Genomic DNA, 20,749 nt, shown 5'->3' on the forward strand with positions numbered 1-20,749 from the left:
GTCTGAAAGATGTCAAAAAAAAATGACGGAAAAAATAAAGTCTGAAAAAAGTCTGAAAAAAAAGATCTGAAAAATGACGGAAAAAAATGTCGGAAAAATATCTGAAAAAAATGTCCGAATAAAAAGATCTGAAAAATGTCTGAAAAAAAGTCTGAAAAAAAAGATCTGAAAAATGTCGGACAAAAAAGTCTGAAAAAAACTCTGAAAAATGTGAAAACAAATGTCTGATAAAAAAGTCTGAAAGATGTCAAAAAAAAATGTCGGAAAAAATAAAGTCTGAAAAAAGTCTGAAAAAAAAGATCTGAAAAATGTCTGAAAAAAATGTCCGAAAAAATGTCTGAAAAAATGTCTGACAAAAAAGTCTGAAAAAAAAGTCTGAAAAAAAAGTCTGAAAAAAAAGTCTGAAAAAAATGTCTGAAAAAAAGTCTGAAAAAAAGATCTGGAAAATGTCTAAAAAAAATCTGAAAAAAAAGATCTGAAAAATGTCAGACAAAAAAGTCTGACAAAAAAGTCTGAAAGATGTAAAAACAAAATGACGGAAAAAATAAAGTCTGAAAAAAAGTCTGAAAAAAAAGATCTGAAAAAAAGATCTGAAAAAAAAGATCTGAAAAATGTATGAAAAAAAGTCTGAAAAAATGGCCGAAAAAAAAGATCTGAAAAATGTCTGACAAAAGTCTGAAAGATGTAAAAAAAAAAATGTCGTAAAAAAAAAAGTCTGAAAAAAAGATCTGAAAAATGTCTGAAAAAAATGTCAGAAAAATAAGTCTGAAAGAAAAGATCAAAAAAATATCGGACAAAAAAAGTCTGAAAAAAAAGATCTGAAAAAAAGATCTGAAAAAAAAGATCTGAAAAATGTCTGAAAAAAATGTCCGAAAAAAAAGTCTAAAAAAAGATCAAAAAAAATATCGGACAAAAAAAGTCTGAAAAAAAATATCTGAAAAAAAAAAAAAAAAATGATCAGAAGAATGTCTGAAAAAAAAAATCTGAAAAATGTCTGAAAAAAAAGATCTGAAACATGTCTGAAAAAAAAGAGAACAGAGAACTATATGAAGATCATGAGAGTACATGATGTTTATGCAAAGATTTACACTAAATGTGTCCTGAAATAAGAAAATTAGTCAATTTAAACTCCATTGCGGTCCTGCATCAGGATGTCTTGGGTGTTACCAATAATGGTGAGAAAGTGTTTAATAACTTAAACATAAATAAATGAAAAATGCAAAAAGCAAAAAACAATGTATTGAGGACAGAATCACACTTTATTTTTGTATTAGATGGGTTTATTCCCCAATTCTTCTTAAAATTATTTTACATAAAACATTTCATGTTATCATCCTGTCGACCCATAACTCATGCCCCTCTCTCTCTTTTATCTCGAAACAAATTAATTCTGGTCAAAATGTCACATGGTTGTCAGCAGTCGGTTTGATCTCATGAAGTTATTGTTGCCTGTCAAGGGAAAAAAGGGACTGGACAGATTGACTTGCAGCCTTTGATTGTAAGATAACAGAAATAACAGAGAAGGTACGTCATATTATCACATAAAACACTAATATTACTGTCATATCAACATTATTTGGCTTTGAACAATAGAGGTTCGTGAATCGAGCCCTGAGGGACTCCACTCCAGAAGAGGTAATGTAGGATTGTGTGATAGGAGTGGTAGAAGATAATCCTACTTTAGAAATATATCTACACAGACGTATCAAAGACTGCACTACCAGTAGCAGTGCCAGAACTAATGTTTTACCTGCACCAATATTCAAATGTGATATTTAATATCTTTATCAGAACGGTCTGGATGCTGTGTTGTGGATGCTGTGATGCACCTCTTCCTATGAATTGTCCCTGAATTGTCCCCTTAGCTGGTCAGTGGCATGTTGATTGTCCATGTGGTCCAAGATAGTGTGGATAATGTTCGAAGAGAGCAGCCGTGTTCTGCGAAAATTCATCTTTATGAAACTCTCCTATCATGTTTTTGTTTCGTATTTGAGAGAGTAGCTTTTGTCTTGCTTATTGATGTATTAATATAAAGTGATAAAAGAAACATTTCACTGCATTCACTTTATTTTTTTTAATACAAATCATCTTTGCATTTCATTTGGTTTCTTCTGCATCAAATAAGTTTGAATCCTCTGCTAAACCAAGAAATACTGCAACATGTTATAATTGATTTCATTTAATCTTTCTAACTGTAAACTGGCTGCCGATCAAACTTTAATTGTGAGATTAAACTCTCCCATCAAGTCAACTCTAGCTCCAGAGACATATGATGATGATAACACAGACTGAGATGAAGACAATATACAAGCCAAACAGCAGACGGTCAATGACTATCCCGATCATTTGCCATTCCTGCGAGGTTTTGCTCCCCTGGACGTGTTTGTCTATCTGGAGGCGGATGGCCGTGAGATTACTCCTCATCTTCCTCAGTTCATCCAGGGCCGTGGGTTTCAACGGTGGTATATCACCAGAAACACTCTTAAGATGCTCGATGATGCTGGTATTCATTGCTGGATATGCAAAAAAAAAAGAGCGGTAGTGTGACATATGGTGTGTCAAGTATATTAAATATTAATTCTGATAATCAAATTATAAACAATTGATAAATCAACAACTTCAGAGATCCTGTCTTAAAATGTAGTGAGAAAAAATGTAAGCAATCTAAGCACCTTATATGATATGTAATAACAAATATAAAACTTTGGCTGAAAATCATGGGTTTAAATGGAGCAGTTACTTCAAGGGCATTCTCTTCCTACTACAAAGCAACGGCCCTCTTAGTTACTGTTGCTATGCCTGTCAAGATTTCCATCCATCCCTGCACTGCAGCTTACAATGACAACAGTGGGAGATTTACCATCGAAATTAACAATAACTTTTGAAACAATCGGTCTTACATTTTACCGACAGAAGTAAAGAAAAGCCTCTCATTTCTAGATGTGAGTGTGGATTCTGTTGGCTGAATTGATGACTGTTGCTGGCAGATTTCATCAGCTGCAGCTAAGTAGTGTAAGCTAATACTGACGATAAAACTCCTGGGGCCAGATTCATAAAACTCGGTGTAAATTCACAATCAAATTAAAACTAAGTTTATAAATGTGCCTTTGATTGATATTTGAAAGAACGCTGTGCAGCCTGCAAAAAAAATAATAAAGCAATCAGTGAAATTGGCAAACAACCAAAAAACAAGGTTACCCGTCTCTCAACTTGTTCTCCTCCTTAACAGATTTTGAAACAGTACCAAACTATACCTCTAGCAGGTGGTCGAAGGCAGACTGTGACGCGGTTGCTCTTCTTTTTTGGAGGGATACAAACGACAACAGCTAGATATCGTAGCACGAGGACACTGAGCCAGTGAGGCGCCGCACTGTACTGGCTGGAGCTGAACTGGATATTAGTGATAAAAATGGTCTCCAACAGGCTGGCCACCATCAGAGCGAGACTGATGCAGAATAAAACGTCTGCAGGAAATAAAAAAAAGAATGGATAAGAAATAAAGAGTTAGTTCATTCAAACTGTATTCATCAAGGGTAACAGATTGACTCACACACATATATATATACTGGAAAAACAAAGTTTGGAAACTTGTGTTTGGTGGATTATTTCTCTGTTGTTACAATGCTAATGGTCATTGTATTTCACATGGTTGGAAAGCCTGTTTATTTACCTTCGCAATGATGTCCAACTTGTAAGGATCATGCATTTGTGGGATGAGCAGCACAGCTGATTATGTGGGGAGCGCCCAAGAAAAATTTTCCAAAATGCTCTGCCAATGGTAAACAGTGTATTCTCATAAGGCTACCAGGAAGCCTGCAATGACTGCCCTTCACCGTCAGGCCCGTTTGCGCTGGTGTCGACAACACAGACAATGGAATCTGAACATGTAGGGGAATGTCATGTTCAGTGATGAGTCCAGGTTCTGTCTGCCAAAGTTGGATGGCAGGGTCAAAGTATGGAGACGACGTGGAGAACGCTATGCTGATTGTTGCACCGATGGAGTAACAGCTTTTGGTGGTGGCAGTGAGATTTGCAGCCAGTGGCAATCCCATACCTCCACAATCTGGGACCTAACTTCATCCTCCAAGATGACAACGCTCGCCCCCACAGAGCCAGGGTTATCACAGACTACCTCCACAATGTGGGAGTAGAGAGAATGGAACGGCCTGCCAAGAGTCCACACCTCAACCCAATTCAACACTTGTAGGATCAGCTTGGGCGTGCTGTACGTGTTAGAGTGACCAACACAACCACGTTGGCTGACCTGCAACCAATCCTGGTTGAGGAATGGAATGCCATCCCACAGCAACGTGTGACCAGGTTGGTGACCAGCATGAGGAGGAGGTGCCAGGCTGTTGTGGCTGCGTATGGATCTTCCATCCGCTACTGAGGCTCCTGACGGTGGATTCAATCAATCAATATGTCTTGTTTGTTCCTTGTTACTGATAGAGAGTTCAATCATCCAATCCACCAAACAACTCAAAACAAGAGTCAACACCAACAGGAGAATACACTGTTTACCATTGACGGAGCATTTTGGCAAATTTTTCTTGGGCGCTACCCACATAATCAGCTGTGCTGCTCATCCCACAAATGCATGATCCTTACAAGTTGGACATCATTGCGAAGGTAAATAAACAAGCTTTCCAACCATGTAAAATACAATGACCATTAGCATTGTAACAACAGAGAAATAATCCACCAAACACAAGTTTCCGATCTTTTTTCCCCCCGGTTTATATAAATATACAGTATATATATATACTAATATACATTTTGTGAAGAACATACAGTAGTATTATTATAAAAGAAATAACATGAGAGCCATAGTTTGTCACATTTTAAATCTACTTATATCAGAGGTGTCACTCACTCATGAGAGGTGTTGCCAGCTCCCCAGTGACAGGCAGCAGGTCGTTCATGATGAGCAGGAAGACGGTGTAGCCCAGGATGAGGGTCATCTTGAAGGAGGAACGGTCCACGCAGTGGGGAGGCAGCAGGAAGCTGAAGAGGTCCATTGTGAGGAGGAAGCAGCTGGGGATCAGGAGGTTCACCACGTAGAGGACTGGCCTGCGTCTCAAAATTATCTTGGGATGAGAATTAAGTAAAAGCCTCAAGGTTTTAGTGAGACTTTAAGGTATCGGTCTAATTACATTAATAAATGAGACCTTTGCCAAGAATATTGACGTCCTCCACCAGCCCCCATAAAATTTCAACTAACTTAACAGTGACGTTAAACAGATAATTATCGGTATTCATCATGTGAATACAAAATACAGCATAAAATAAAATAACTTACATAGTATCTGATCCCAGAGTAGCTGCCAGCATTTATTTCCAGGATATTTGAACCTATTTCGATATCTACAAGCTCCCACTCCCCTCTGGTCTGTAGCGCGTGTCTGGATTCATTCAGGGCCTCTGTAGGTGTCTTGCCTTGAAACAACCTGATGTCGTCCACTGGAATAACATTTAAGGAAAGTTTATCCATATTAGATGCCCAGTCTGTGTGAAGTGTTGTTTGTGGTGCAAATGAGTATAGAGCTAAGTTGTCAACATACAAGTTGAGTGCATGGAAGTTCAGCACAAAATATACTTTTGTCATTTTTGAAAATGCATAACTATTGTAAATTAATTAAATTGTAATTTAAAGGGACTGTTTGTAACTTTTTAAGCGTATAAATGTAGCGGGTCGGCACACATGCGCGCTCGCGTGTAGCCGCTGCCTCTCCTCCTCTGCCTGCTCGCCTTCACTCAGACAGCACGCGCGTTCTCGCTCAGCTCGCTCCACCTCTAGACGTGAACGCGCGCTCACTACACACTGCAGAAGAGTTAGTTTAGCTATGAGAATATCCAGTGAATGTTCAGTGGACGTTTGTGCAGAAATAACTGCTGCAGCTCCTCCAGACCAACAGAGGTTTCCCGTGTCTCGTGAAGTGACGGAGCTCTGCAGAGAGTTACGTTGTCTTCTCGTTACCGACCGGGTGCCGGTGTCTTCCTGCTCTCTCCGGCTGCGGGCGGAGAGAGCAGGGAGACACGCTGCAGAGCCCCGCTGTCTCAGCCTGCACTGAGACAGAAAAAGCCAACACTAGGATCAGATCTAAATCATTTTCATGGAGAGACCTTCGTCTGGTCAGCTAACATTACTGCAAAGCAGCTGAAATATAGAGTGATATTGTGGTTTAAGCTGACGTGTGTCGCCTCACTGTTTTGAGCGATGCTCGTTCAGGTATATTTAGAGTGAGCCCGACGCTGACTTTCGTTGATTTCACGGCCACAGGTGTCTGTTAACAAGCATTTCTGAAAGTTACAAATAGTCCCTTTAACTCAAATGACAATTTTCAGTGTACTCAACTGTAGAAACCTGGCCTAATTATAATGAAAGAAAATGTGAGGAGGACTTTCAGTTCTGAGATCAGAATTTGTTTTATTGTTTTTTTGCGCAAGCTTACCAAAATGTAGATGTGATTCAAAGGTCAGAGAGCAGTTTTGGACATCGAAGGGGAAAGTGTAGATTAGTAATTGGCAGGAGCTGACCACTCTCATCGGGTTATGATCATAAACGTGACCTGTGTTGTATAGGTAGACAAAGGGAGCTTTGGGAGACTTGTCCTCTTCCATGCTGGAAAAGAATGAAATAGAAAAACCTTTTAATTGCACATAAATAACTGAAAAGGATTCATGATTCATGTTCCACTCAGCTGACTCTTTTCCTTGGTTTTGGTAACTAATACTTTATTATAAAACTGAGCACAGTTCTTGTCTTTACTGTTTGTAATATTTCCATATGGCAATATGATCAAAAGAAGTTTAAAAGATGAACCACTCTGTGGCCAAAACAGAACAATAGCTTCAAAGCTGTACAAAAGTGCTGCAATATACTTGTGTTGAAGGACATAAGGTCTATTGGTGGTGTGATTCCTTTTGTTTTCCAATTAATGAACAATTTTACAGACTACTGAACATCCATTTTTACTTACAACTCTGTCATATGGATGTCTGGGTACCAAAGCTTTCCTCGAGGGATAGAGACTCTTGTAGTTCCACATTCCTTCTCATCCCAGCTCAGTCCATCTATACGCCACTCCTACAGTAAACACAACAACAACCACTTTAACTGTGTCACTACACTTAACATACTCTGATTAAAGGTAGGGTCCTTAATGCTGAGAAACCAGAAAGAGTTTACTAGATTTTAAAAATGATCTGACCAAAAAACCCAGCCCAGTGTTGCCAACTCTTTTCCAATAAAAGCAGCTAGCAGCACTAGCTCCAAAAGTCCCTAAATCTAGAGAGAAAGTCACTATGAGCGTAAACATATCATAATGAGCGTAAAAAACGAACTGTTCCAGACGTAATAACGCAAATCCTAAAGATCAATAATCCAGCTTTGGACCATGGTCCGTGTACTCTCCGTCCAAAGCTGTGTTCAACGTGTTTGATTATAGGATAAACAAATATACAATGCATCAGCCTATTTTGTTTTTTCATTTTTTGGTGTGAATTAAAAAATCTGAAATCCGTTTTTGTCTTCAAATCGGCAATTGGAATAGAAATCAAACCAAAACCACAAAACCAAAAAACAACTAGTTTTTCTCTTTTATGGATATATATATAGGCTATATGATAGCCCATACTGCATATAGATTCAACTTGTTTGATTCTTCTTTTCATGTGAATTAAAAAAAACGGAAATCCACTCGGTTCGCATTTTTGTCCTCAAAGACAGACCGACAGACAGACAGCAGTTACAACAAAACCACACACAACACTTTGGGACACGGTCCCAAAGTCTTGTTCATTATTTATCCTACATCACTAGCTCTGAGTGTAGCATATTTACGCAGATGCGTTTGCATTACAGTCAATACAGAATACATGGCGTACAAATGACACGCCAAAAGCGACCGGGCTGTTTATAGATACCACTGATCAAACTATTTCGAACGAATACCAGCCGATAAGGATCGGTGGCCGTTTGATCGGAGCACCCTTAGAACTTGATCATGTAAATAAGCCAAATTTGAGGGCAATCATGCTCTGTGTTGGACAAATACAAACGTGCACATTCCTAAGGTCATGATAGGTGACACTCATTGCCCTTAAGGCCTATATCTGTTTCAAAGTCGGTCATCTAGTCAACAAACTTGTAGCGCCTATTTGAGGACAAGTAACCCTAAAAAGGACAGAAGTGTCAGTCAGATAGACAATGTGAGATATACGACTGTGAGCATGCATGCAAGGGTGTAAATGTCACGAAACGGAGAGACTCAGGGCTCTCAGCCCTGAACATTTATGTTGATGGTTGTTTGCCCACATGCAAGTGCTTATTAAACCTTTAAAAGACTCTCTCTTGATTTTCGAGTCCTTCTTTACAGAAATTGCCTCCACATGCTCATTGTTCTTTGTACCATTTAATCATTACACATTTTGGTATTAATTAATGCATTTAGGCTACAAATTCATGTTTTGTCAGTGCTCTGAAAACTTACCGAGTGTAGCCATAGGAGTGTTGTCAAGGACTGGGCTTTTTCATTCTAGGGATGAGACATATTTATGATCATTCATGACGAATAAAATTCACTTACAGTATACTTAGTTGAAAAAGTTACATGTGTGTGTGCAAACACAAATAGATTTTTGTGCAGCTCATAAACTCACCACTCCTATAATTCCAACCAAAGTCATAGAGATGGTTACGTTCAATGTATCTGAAAAGCTTTTTACAGGTCGCAGTAGTTTTCTAGGAAATAGTTCCTTCTCAAGTGCATCAAACAACGATTTAGGAGTTGGGCTGGAGCAGTTCAATGCTGCAACAAAACCTGAGTTCAAAAAGAGAAAGAAGAAATCGAAATTCATGAGATTGATCAAATAAATGTATTTTTTTTTTATTTGTATTTGCTTCATATCAGCTACACAGTACCTGCACTTATCCATTTTCAAAACTTGCATCCACACATAGCCTACGGCGGGGGTCTCCAACACGTCAATCGCGACCAGTAGCTCGCGGCCCATAGCTCATGACCCGTTTCTGAGTCGCTCGCCAAAGGTACAAAAAATATGTAAAGAAATTTGATAAGACAAAGTCACTTGGTAAACCTACATTTCTGTCAAATCCAATTCACAGACATCCCGCCCCCTTTCTGACACAAACTGATTATTTGCCAATCAGCTGTCAATTAAACGAGTTACGCTGCTGCCAAGTTTGGTTACATCAGTGATGCCGTAACATTAGGTGATGTTAGCAGTCTAGCAAGCGCACACCAGATTTGACAATGACCGCGGAAAAAAGCCAGGCCACACAGAGTTTCTTTCACGAATGTGAATGACAAGTGTATATGTCTCATTTGCGGTGTGAGCGTGTCAGTCGGTAGAAGATGTAACGTTGAGCGCCACTTCAACAAAGTCCACGGCAACTTTTCACGGGACTTTCCGGCTGGTCTGCTACCAGCCGGAAAGTCTTGTGAAAAGTTGTCGTCTTCTCTGTCTATGAACAGAGAAGGTAAAGGAGCTGAAAACAACGCTTGAAAGACAACAGTCTCTGTTTACCAAACAGACGAAGAAGGCCAACGCAGCAACAGAGGCTTCATTTAAAGTGGCGCATATCCTAATGAAGCACAAAAAGCCCTTCATTAATCAAGGGAGGAAGATACCACCCTGATGTCTGATGCTGAGTGGCTACTTGATTTTGCATTCCTGACGGATGTAACTGAGGAACTGAATCACTTGAACCTACAGTGTCAAGGCGTTCAAAGCAAAACTGTCATTTTACATTCAGCAATTGAAAACAAAAAGGTTTCAGCACTTCCCTCAGTGTCAAAGATGTTGGAAAGCCAAGCAGGGGCAGCTGATGTTGTGAACGTGCACAAGTATTGTGACATACTGTCCAAGCTTGGGCAGGAGTTTGCAGACAGATTCAGTGACTTTGAGAAACTAGAGCCCTGTGTGACATTTATTGCCAACCCCTTCATGAAGGTGGCCATAGGTGAGATTTCAGGACAGATGGCTGAACTGTTCTGTGTCAATCCTGTGGAGATGGAGATGGAGGTTATAAACCTCCACAATGATGTCCAGCTAAAATCTCAACAGCATTTCTGGAATACCTCCTACAACCCCACTTCAAAACACTCAAACTATCCCTTTAAATACTGTCAGGTGGTAGTGCATCATTGGGAAAATTCCAGTGTTATGGTCTCCTATTTACCATACTCATAAGCACAAACTTTGCATTCTTACGGCAATTTGCATTTCTACTTGGGAAATCTTCAAACCTCAATGGTGACTGATACATAGCAATATGAGTGCATTAAGAGTGTTACGTGACATGTAATTACCCATTTACTGTAAATATAATTCATAGTATTTTGTTACCATGAATCCAGAATGATATATGTTTTAGTTTTTCAATAAAGTTGAATGTATTCTTGGTTTAATATCACTCTACAGCACTCTACTGTTGATTTTTTTGTATCTTCTAAATTTGGCTGTCTTTTCAGAATGAAATGGTGATCCACTACAGTGGACATGCTGTAAAATAGAAAATAAAAATAAAAATTAAAAAGTCTAAATTGTAAGATTTTCTTTTAACCCTAAATAGGAAGGAAATCACATTTGTTTCACTCGGTCCCCATGAGTTTCTCCCATGGTTCTCACTGAAATTCTTAAGATTTGTAATTCCACTGCTTTTTCACAAACAGCACAACTTCACTAACATGTCATGACAGTAATCATGAATGTTCCACAAAACTGTTATAAAACTCATATTCGGTCATACATTCAGTTCAAGGCAGCTATCATCATATTATGAAAGTCTACTATAATGTATTTGTTTTGTATTTTAACATAACATAACGTAAGATAACATAACATAACATTTCGTTGTATTCACTGTATTGTTTTTTACAAATCATCTTGAAAGTTAAAGTTTCTTAAATCGTTATGGGAATATGTTTCTTCCAGCTGTACTATCTACCAGCTTTTAACAGATCATCTTCCATTAATCTTTTTTATTTTGCTAATTTAGTAGTTTGTAAAAATTCTTTCTTCCTTACCGTGAAGCATTGAAAAACAGATGAAGATGAGGCCGGCTGTCTTTACCTCTGTCATCTTGTCTGTCAGCTCGACTACCTTCATGACTTGTCCCATCGATTTCAAAGCAACATGTCAAACATTCTGAAGAAATGGTGTATCTTGTTTCTGATTGGCTCAACTCAACTCACAGCTTTCCCGTCTGAATAATTTGCATGAACTGAATGTCTTGTTTATCCAAACAACAGTGTTGCTAAATTTAAGTAAAACTAACCAACAAGGATGTCTGCTGTTTATGATATGGTTGTTTTTGAAAGCTATCTCAGGAGTTGGTTTCACTTGTTTAGTCAGTTTAATTTGAAAGTTTGCAAATATTGTTAACACACACTTCAGCATACAATGAGCCTGAAAAAAACGAATTACTTTTTAACTTAATTTATCTGCTCTGTACTCATGTTTACTCATTTGTCTAAATGTAATCAGATGTAAATATAAAAGGACACACACAAGAGATGGTTTTGTATAACATATCAATATGAATTTCAAATTCAAAGGAAGGACAGTTTTTGACTTCTCTTGTGTCTTAGTGCTGCATATTTCAAAGAAGTACCGTCCTGGCCTTCATTTGCTTATACCCTTAAGAAAAAAAGCAAATAGAAGAACACTCCTCCAGGGTAGAGTGATTTTCTCAGACAAAATGGTTTGTTGAAACATGTAAATATTTGTTTCTTGACAGCACATTACTCACGAGGAATATGAGTCAACAAATAAAAGTTAACGAAATCCTCCCAAAATATGCACCCCAGCAGATGTGACGTGTGGTTCAAGTAGATGTAAGAAACATCATAATCCCCACTGGCAGGGTTGGAGATGGAGGAGTCAGGGTGAAATAAAATAAACAGAAACACACTGACATGAAAAAACAAAAAAAACATTGAAAAAAAATCCCCAAACCGGTCTGAGCAGGGATTTACCAGGATCAACTAATCCCTCTGTTATGACGCAACATGAAAATAAGCCTCCTCTTTTCCCAGCTCCAAGAACCACCAGCAGCAATGACTCAAGCTCTCACGTATTAGCTCTCTTAAGTATTAAATCTGCTGTCGGTAACTTTGAGCAAATATGATAACAAATTATTTTTATACAAGAATGGCATTTGCAAGATTTCAACACACCCACAGGAAAACAACCAATCAGAGCTGAGCAGTCTCTAGGCAGCTGTCAATCACTGCTCGATAAACTCGCAAATTCCGATCAAACTGTCAAACTAGGCAGCGCTGAACAAATATGAATCAAGACTGAGTGTGTTCCAATCCACGTACTTCCAGAAGTACACTTCAATGTAGTGCACTGTGTGCACTCTGCACTCACTTGAGTGGTGAGTAAATTTCAACGGGGTAGGGTCGTCTCAAATCGAATACTCTGCGGCGCACTGACCGGAAATGACGATCACAACATTTGACCGCGGCTCGCTACCCGCCAAAATATCTTCTGAAAAAAAATGAAAGCAGAGTGGAAATTACGTTTCCAACGTCGTCGCCTACGCCTACGATGTGTCCTCCTGTTGGCTGAAAATGCACCGGTATGTTTACGTATTGTATTGTTTTATTCTGTTATCTACGTATATTTGAATAGTGGTCGTGGCTCCGCCCCTTCCGCTACGTAGCCAAGATGGCGACAGTTGAGTGTGGAAAGTGTCCAGCGTTCCACACTCAACGATCTGACCGTTTTGAGTACAACATCCGGGTACTTTGAGTGCACTGCATTTTGCCGTACTTCCTAGTGTGAACGCACTTATGCACTCAAAATAGTAAGTGTAAGAACAGAAGTATGCGGATTGGAACACACCGTCTATCACTGTGATGTCTATTTCTTGCCTAAAGTGTCTTCAGAAATATATTTTAGTGTACTGTTTAGCTGTAAAGTGACAGAGTTTGCTCCGGCCGTTGGGCGGTGCTTGGTTTTGGCTCGACTGTTTTCAACATGGCGGCCAGGGCACAGACGTTTTAATTTTACAGCTAAACACTACAAGATGTAAATGGTCAGAATGGTCTTGTTGTTTTGTTGTTTTGTGGCTCGGTCATAAATTAAGCGTCTCACCACTTAGTGCCCTTAGCGCCCTTGAGAGGTCACATGCAGTTTCTGAGAAAGGGGTTTCAAGAATTAAGGAATAGCATTTGTATTTTCATCTTTCGGTATTCTTTGTCTTTTGATTGTCACGCTATAGGTATTAAAATGATGGTTATAACATAATCAATGTGAGCCTTTGAAAAGCCCTGATCTAGATCATAAACACACACACAGGAAATACAGGATTTGTTCAACATAGGGGTGTTGTGCTGCTCATCCCACAAATGCATGATCATACAAGTTGGACATCATTGTGAAGGTAAATAAACAGGCTTTCCAACGATATAAAATACAATGCCCATTAGCATTGTAACAACAGAGAAATAATCCACCAAACACAAGTTTCCAAACTTTTTTTTCCCAGTTTATTTGATGTGTTGAGTCAGCTTCCATTTACCTGCAAGAAACACGCTGACCAGAGTGATTTTTATTCATCACATAAAAAAAGTTGAACAAAGAAATACTACAACATGTTATAATTGATTTCATTTAATCTTTCTAACTGTAAGCTGCCAGCCGATCAAACTTTTGCTGATGATCAATGTAATTGTGCGATTAAACTCTCCCTTCAAGTTAACTCCAGATCCAAAGACATAAGATGGTGAGAAAGCAGACAGAGATGAAGACAATGTAAAAGCCAAACAGCAGACGGTCGATGACTATCCCGATCATTTGCCATTCCTGCGAGGCTTTGCTCCCCTGGAAGTGTTTGTCCATCTGGAGGCGGATGGCCAAGAGATCAATGCTCAGCGCCCTCAGTTCATCCAGGGATGGCTCCGGAGGGGTCAGAGGGGGTTTCACTGGCGGTATCTCACCAGAGACGCTCTGAAGATCTCTTGAAGAGATGATGCTGGTATTCATTGCTGGATATGTAAAAAATCTAGATTAGAGTGATAGTGTGACATATGGTGTGACACACACACACACACACACACACACACACACACACACACACACACTGTTGTGTTTTTTAGTTTAAGAAAGCCTAGAAAAAGACACCATCTTCCAAACTCTATAAAATGCCATGTCACTATTCGCATGACCTCATATAGGTATTAAGCTACAATAGAACAATTGCCTGTCTGTAGTTTCTGTATACTTGGTCCGAAATTACAGTTATTTCCAGAAAACTGTGTGCCGAGATCCTTTTCCCAGAGTTTTAAAGCGCATCTCCATGACAAGTGAAAAAACTCCATTGCTGATGAAGAGCATGGGATGCAGTCAGAAGCTCTGGAAAAAGCTAGTTAGTCGACCTTGTGTTAATTTTATTTTTTCACTATTTCCAAGCTCAAGAATGAAGGGTAAACCCTCACGCTCAGTTTACTTTTCCTATATAGTTATTGTGATTAGAACTTTATTCAAATGAGTTGCATACACAATGATTGCAATAAGATGTATCAGCAGGAGTAGTGACAGAATTAATGATAAAAAATACATGATGATAATGTTATTATACCTCTAGCACTTGCTTGAAGGGAGACTGTGATGTTGGTCTTTTTTGGAGGGATACGAACAACAACAGCTAGATATCGTAACACGAGGACACTGAGCCAGTGAGGAGCCGCACCGTACTGCCTGGAGCTGCACTGGATATTAGTGATAAACACGGTCTCCAACAGGCTGGCCACCATCAGAGCGAGACTGATACAGAATAGAGTGTCTGCAGGAAACAAAAAAAAGGAATGGTTATGAAATGAAGAGACTCCGGCTGCTGGGCGGTGCTTGGTATTTCCTCGACTCGTCTCAACATGGCTGGCGGGTCACAAACTTTCTCATTTCACAGCGAAACAGTACACTACAAGATGTTTCTGAAAACATTTGAGGTGAGAAATAGGCATCACAGTAACAGAGTATTGATTTATTATACCCCCGCGACAATGTATTCGGGGGTATATAGCGCTCCGCGTGTCCTTCCGTCCGTTTGCGTGTCACACTTTCGTTTCCGGAGCAGAACTCGAAAACTATTTAAAGGTACTATTTGTAACTTTCAGAAATGCTTCTTAACAGCGACACCTGTGGCCGTGAAATCAACGAAAGTCAGCGTCGGGCTCGTGCTTGTGCTCACTCTAAATGGACATGAACGAGCATCGCTCAAAACAGTGAGGCGACACACGTCAGCTAAAACCACAATATCACTCTATATTTCACCTGCTTGGCAGTAATGTTAGCTGACCAGACGAAGGTCTCTCCATGAACATGATTTAGATCTGAGCGTGTCTCCCTGCTCTCTCCGCCCGCAGCCGGAGAGAGCAGGGAGACACCGGCACCAAGTCGGTAACGAGATGGTAACGTTTCTTTCTGAAGAGCCCCGTCACTTCACAAGACACGGGAAACCTCTGTTGGTCTGGAGGAGCTGCAGCAGTTATTTCTGCACAAACGTCCACTGTACATTCACTAGATATTCTCAGAGCTAAACTAACTCTTCTGCAGTGTGGAGTGAGCGCGCGTTCACGTCTAGAGGTGGAACGAGCTGAGCGAGAAGCCGCGCGCTGTCTGAGTGAAGGCGAGCAGGCAGAGGAGGAGAGGCATCGGCTACACGCGAACGCGCATGTGTGCCGACCAGGTACATTTATACGCTTAAAAAGTTACAAACAGTCCCTTTAACTTAGGAACTTCAAATTTGGTATGATGGTTGACAGTGTGGTCTAGTTGTGCCTTTTGGGGGTTAAAAGTCCAGGGTGCCCAAAGTTTTTCCAATTTTTACAACAGGGCAAAACCTTTGGCCCTACTTTAGCAGGGGTCAAGCAGTGAGCAGGGGTATATGAGCTATGCTCACTTTTTCCTTGTACAGTATTTGATCAGCGAAGCCTAGTTTGACCGGAGTTATTGAGCCGCGAGTGATTAACTCGCGGCTCTCATAGATGGAAGCTGGACTGCAGACTCCAGATTAGCTCTGACTGGTTGTTTTCCTCCGGTTTGTGAAATCTTGTAGAGACCATTGTGAGCACACCGGAGGACACAGAGGCACATGATTTCTTTCATATTACCTGTTTCATGCACTACTGTCAGGATATAGTGATCGTATTTGCTCCAATTCGACCCACTGCAGCTTTAATTAGCCAACAATGGGATTTTGGTCAGAAAGAAACACTAGTATGAATATAAAAGAAATAGAAATGCCATCCATCTCGATAATAGCTATAGTTTGGCAAATTTTAAATCTACTTATATCAGAGGTGTCACTCACTGATGAGAGGTGTTGTCATCTCCCCAGTGACAGGCAGCAGGTCGTTCATGATGAGCAGAAAGACGGTGTAGCCCAGGATGAGGGTCATCTTGAAGGCACCACGGTCCACGCTATGGGGAGGCAGCAGGAAGCTGAAGAGGTCCAATGTGATGAGGAAGCAGCTGGGGACCAGGAGGTTCACCACGTAGAGGAGTGGCCTACGTTTCAAAATGACCTTGGGATGAGAAACAAGTACAAAGCATGGGCCCGAGCACCGACAACATCGGGCCAGCGAAGGCCCTATTGAAATTGTAGTGTTTATTCTTTTTCACAAAAATGAATCGCCTTTTTGATTACCTTAGCATGCCCCAAAGGTTGTTAAACTTGGCACACTTATCAGACGCGGTGAAAAATTTTATATTTTAAGGGTCTCGGCCTTGAGTGTTGTAAAATGGCTCGCTAGCGCCCCCTAGATAGTTGGAAAAATTGAGCCCCTCGCTCCTGTTACACCTAAATGTATACAATTTTGCAGACAGATGTAACATGTGGAGACGCACAAAAAAGCCTCTTGGAGGTATTCCCAAAACTCAACAGGAAGTCAGCCATTTTTAATTTAATATGCGATTTTCGCACATTTTTGGAGTTTTATAGGCCGTGTACTTTAACAAACTCCTCCTACAGATTTAATCAGAACAACTTGAAATTTGGTCAGGACCATATTTAGACCTTGAGGAAGAAAAGTTATCACTGAATGACCTGACCATGGCGTGGTGGCCGTTTTGAGCCATTCGCCATGAAACAGGAAGTTGTTGTAACTCACCTGTACTTAGTCCGATCTGCCCCAAATTTCTCAGCCATGATGGTGGTCCAGGCCTGAGGTCATTTTCATGTCAATATAGAGTCATGGCCCCGCCCCAAGACGATAGCCATGCCCCCTTTTCATACCTCATGAACCGTTTGTCGTAGAGTCTTGTGGGAGGTGTCATATCACTCAGCAGAGTTCCTGTTTCATTGGTTAAGGTTATCCCCGCCCCCTACACATCAGCCACGCCCCCTTTCATAACTCGTTAACTGTTTGTCGTAGAGTCTTGTGGCAGGCGTCATGGCGCTCGTCAGAGTTCCGGTTTCACCGTGCCCAACAACATTAGTCGCCGTCCCGCCAGTACCCCTGACGCGCGAGGAGGGGCGAGGGCCCGTTCATCGCTGCTCGCAGCTTTAATTTACTTTTGTTATTTTTTTTTTACCAGTGGAACCATTGACACTACCTGCCACTCCAACCTGGCATACTGAGATGACAGGGTTGTAAACATGGACTGCAACAAGTTTTCACTGAAATGTCTAAATTGACTACAAACAAAAATTTAATCAGAATAATTTCATAGATCATTATCATCATAGACAAATAAAATCGACACAGTTTCTTTAAGGTATCACAACTAATTTAACAGTTATGTGAAACAGATAAATACTGGTATTCATCATTTGAATACAAAATGCAGAATAAAATAAAATAGCAAAAATAGCTTACAAAATATCTGATCTCGGAGTAGGTTCCATCGAGTATTTCCAGAGTAATTGGAGCTGTTTCGATATCTACAAGCTCCCACTCCCCTCTGGTCTCTATCACTTGTCTGGATTCCTCCAGGTCTTCTTCAGGTGTTTTACTTGGAAGCATTGTGATGTCTCCAGCTGGAATACAATTTAAGGAAAGGTTGTCCATATTGGATGCCAAGTCTGTGTGAAGTGTTGTTAGTGGTGCAGATGAGTAGAGCTAAGTTGTCAACAATAAAAGTTAAGTTCATGGAAGTTCAGGACAGAAGATATTTAAATGAATCATCTGGAAATGCACAATTAGTGTAAAATTGTAATTAAGCTCAAATGACAATTTTCAGTGTGCTCCAAGTACAAATCTGCCATAATTATAATAAAAGTAAATGTGAGGTGGACTTTCAGTTCTGTGATCAGGTTTTATATTAGATTTATATTATAGTTTTTGCATGGGGCTTACCATAGTGTATATAAGATCCAAAGGTCAGAGTGCAGTTTTGTCTATCGAAGGGGAAAGTGTAGATTTCTAATCGGCAGGAGCTGACCACTCTGATCGGCCTATCATCATATACACGACCTGTGTTGTATAGGTAGACATAGGGAGATTTGGGAGATTTGTCCTCGTCCATGCTGGAAAAGAATAAAATAGAATTAAAAAAAACTATAATTATACATACAAGGATAGGGTTCATGTTCCACTCATTTAACTCTTCTTTGTTTTTTTTAAAGAATATATATTAAATTACCAAATATTTAAAACCGGGCACAGTTCTTTTTAGTGTTTCTAAAATGGTGACAATATGATCAAAAGAAGCGTAAAAAATTAACCAAAATGACACAACAACTATAATGTATACAAAAGTGCTGCTAGATACTGTATGTGTGTGTGAATGAGATAAGGTCTATTGATGGTGTGATTTCTTTTGTTGTCTAATGAATGAATATGTTTACCGACTACTGAGCATGCTTTTTACTTACAACTCAGAGATTTGGACATCTGGGACCCACAGGTTTTTTCGAGGGATAGAGACTCTTTCAGTTCCGCATTCCTTCTCATCCCAGCTCAGTCCGTCTATGTACCACTCCTACAGTAAACAACACCAATGTGATGTACAGCTTAGAACCAACTATTTTAACTCTCACTACATACTTTAAAGGGACTATTTGTAAGATTCAGAAATGCTGCTTAACAGCGACACTATACTTTAAACACATTTCTGAATTAATTCATGTTTTGTCAGTGCTCTAAAAACTTACCAGGACCTGCCATATGAATGTTGTCAAGGACTGCTCTTTTTCATTCTAGGGATGAGACATATTTATGATCATTCATGACGAATAAAATTCACTTACAGTATACTTAGTTGAAAAAGTTACATGTGTGTGTGCAAACACAAATAGATTTTTGTGCAGCTCATAAACTCACCACTCCTATAATTCCAACCAAAGTCATAGAGATGGTTACGTTCAATGTATCTGAAAAGCTTTTTACAGGTCGCAGTAGTTTTGTTGGAAATAGTTCCTTCTCAAGTCCAGCAAACAAAGATTCAGGAGTTGGGCTGGTGCAGTTCAATGCTGCAACAAAACCTGAGTTCAAAAAGAGAAATGTAGGCGGTATCAACATATTAAAACATATCTTATCTATAGGCTATAGATCTACAGGCTATCAGACTTGGCACGGTAAGAGCATTATTATCATACTGTTGGTGACGTGTCAGTGTTTTTGTTCCAGTGCTCTGCACAGAGCTGACAGCAGCGTCGACACGGAGGTCCCTGGGGCCAGGCTAGAAAATAACCTTAGAGTTTTTATTTTAGGGCTGTCAAAGTTAACACAATAATTACACGTTAACGCCACTAATTTCTTTAACGCAATACATTTTTTCAGAGATTGTAGAGGGCTCGGTTTTAAAGCTAGAGTGAAGATACTGGTATCATATGAAACTAGACCTAATGCTAAGGAATCCATTGGTACCAATCACGTCATACTCGCTTGTCAGGAAGGAGGCTGAATAATGCAACAAACTCATGGCCATTTTCAAAGGGGTCCCTTGACCTCTGACCTCCAGATCAGTGAATGTAAATGGGTTCTATGGGTACCCACGAGTCTCCCCTTTACAGACATGCCCACTTTATGATAATCACATGCAGTTTGGGGGCAAGTCATAGTCAAGTCAGCACACTGACACACTGACAGCTGTTGTTGCCTGTTGGGCTGCAGTTTGACATGTTATGATTTGAGCATATTGTTTTATGCTAAATGCAGTACCTGTGAGGGTTTCTGGACAATAGTTGTCATATGTTTCATTTCACCTAAGTAATCCATTGGTACCAACCATGTCATAGTAGCTTATCAGGAAGGAGGTTAAATAATGCTCCAAACGTGCGCAAAATTTTGGCGACCTCAAGATATGTGAATGGAAATGGGTTTTCTCTTGGTTGTACCTTATTTATACAGCTCATGACAGCACACTTTCATCATTTAAAATACAGTTTTACAGCCATCTTCCAGCTTTTAACAGATCATCTTTATTTTTATCATCTTTTTCATCTTCTTTTCTTATTTTGCTAATTTAGTGTATGGTCAAAAATATTATTTCCTTACCGTGAAGCAGTGGAAAACAGATGAAGATGAGCCCGGCTGTCTTTACCTCTCTCATCTTGTCGGTCAGATCAACTAATAACTTGTCCCATCGATTTTAAAGCGAAATGTCAACGTTCTGAAATTCTGACCCGCCAGTCTGAACAGATGTTGTATTTTGGTTATGTTGTGTTTGTCTTGTTGCTGATTGGCTCAGTCTCAACTCACACCTTTTTTTCCTGGATGTGTCTTATTTGTCAAAGCAACATGTTGTTACGATATTGTTGTTTTGAAGTTCG

General features: G+C 39.8%; 2 protein-coding genes across 2 annotated transcripts; both read right to left on the reverse strand.

Moving 5' to 3' along the window:
- Nucleotides 1-2,253: 2,253 nt before the first annotated feature.
- On the reverse strand, nucleotides 2,254-11,106 carry LOC119488466 (5-hydroxytryptamine receptor 3A-like). Its single transcript, XM_037770172.1, has 9 exons — nucleotides 11,052-11,106; nucleotides 8,662-8,822; nucleotides 8,493-8,537; nucleotides 6,981-7,087; nucleotides 6,453-6,622; nucleotides 5,300-5,460; nucleotides 4,874-5,087; nucleotides 3,255-3,464; nucleotides 2,254-2,513 (listed from the first exon to the last, which is right to left on the reverse strand). Exons 1-9 carry the CDS (start codon nucleotides 11,104-11,106, stop codon nucleotides 2,254-2,256), a joined length of 1,383 nt encoding a protein of 460 aa, XP_037626100.1.
- Nucleotides 11,107-13,731: 2,625 nt separating this feature from the next.
- LOC119488467 (5-hydroxytryptamine receptor 3A-like) lies at nucleotides 13,732-20,529 on the reverse strand. Its single transcript, XM_037770173.1, has 9 exons — nucleotides 20,475-20,529; nucleotides 19,299-19,459; nucleotides 19,130-19,174; nucleotides 18,851-18,957; nucleotides 18,333-18,502; nucleotides 17,853-18,013; nucleotides 16,346-16,559; nucleotides 14,615-14,818; nucleotides 13,732-14,021 (listed from the first exon to the last, which is right to left on the reverse strand). The coding sequence occupies exons 1-9, from the start codon at nucleotides 20,527-20,529 to the stop codon at nucleotides 13,732-13,734; spliced, it is 1,407 nt and encodes a 468-aa protein (XP_037626101.1).
- Between the last annotated feature and the right edge of the window lie 220 nt (nucleotides 20,530-20,749).

Source organism: Sebastes umbrosus, chromosome 5 (assembly GCF_015220745.1).
Source record: "Sebastes umbrosus isolate fSebUmb1 chromosome 5, fSebUmb1.pri, whole genome shotgun sequence".
In the NCBI taxonomy this organism is placed as follows: domain Eukaryota; kingdom Metazoa; phylum Chordata; class Actinopteri; order Perciformes; family Sebastidae; genus Sebastes; species Sebastes umbrosus.

Excerpts from the sequence above, each read along its gene's own strand:
- LOC119488466 (XM_037770172.1), bottom strand. The coding sequence starts at position 11,106 with ATGACAGAGGTAAAGACAGCCGGCCTCATCTTCATCTGTTTTTCAATG. Across the intron at positions 7,088-8,492 it reads CACTCCTATGGCTACACTCG|GAGTGGCGTATAGATGGACT; the intron begins GTAAGTTTTCAG and ends TGTTTACTGTAG. Across the intron at positions 6,623-6,980 it reads GACATCCATATGACAGAGTT|CATGGAAGAGGACAAGTCTC; the intron begins GTAAGTAAAAAT and ends ATTCTTTTCCAG.
- LOC119488467 (XM_037770173.1), bottom strand. The coding sequence starts at position 20,529 with ATGAGAGAGGTAAAGACAGCCGGGCTCATCTTCATCTGTTTTCCACTG. Across the intron at positions 18,014-18,332 it reads TGGATCTTATATACACTATG|CTGGAGACATCACAATGCTT; the intron begins GTAAGCCCCATG and ends ATTGTATTCCAG. Across the intron at positions 16,560-17,852 it reads ACTCCGAGATCAGATATTTT|GTCATTTTGAAACGTAGGCC; the intron begins GTAAGCTATTTT and ends TCTCATCCCAAG.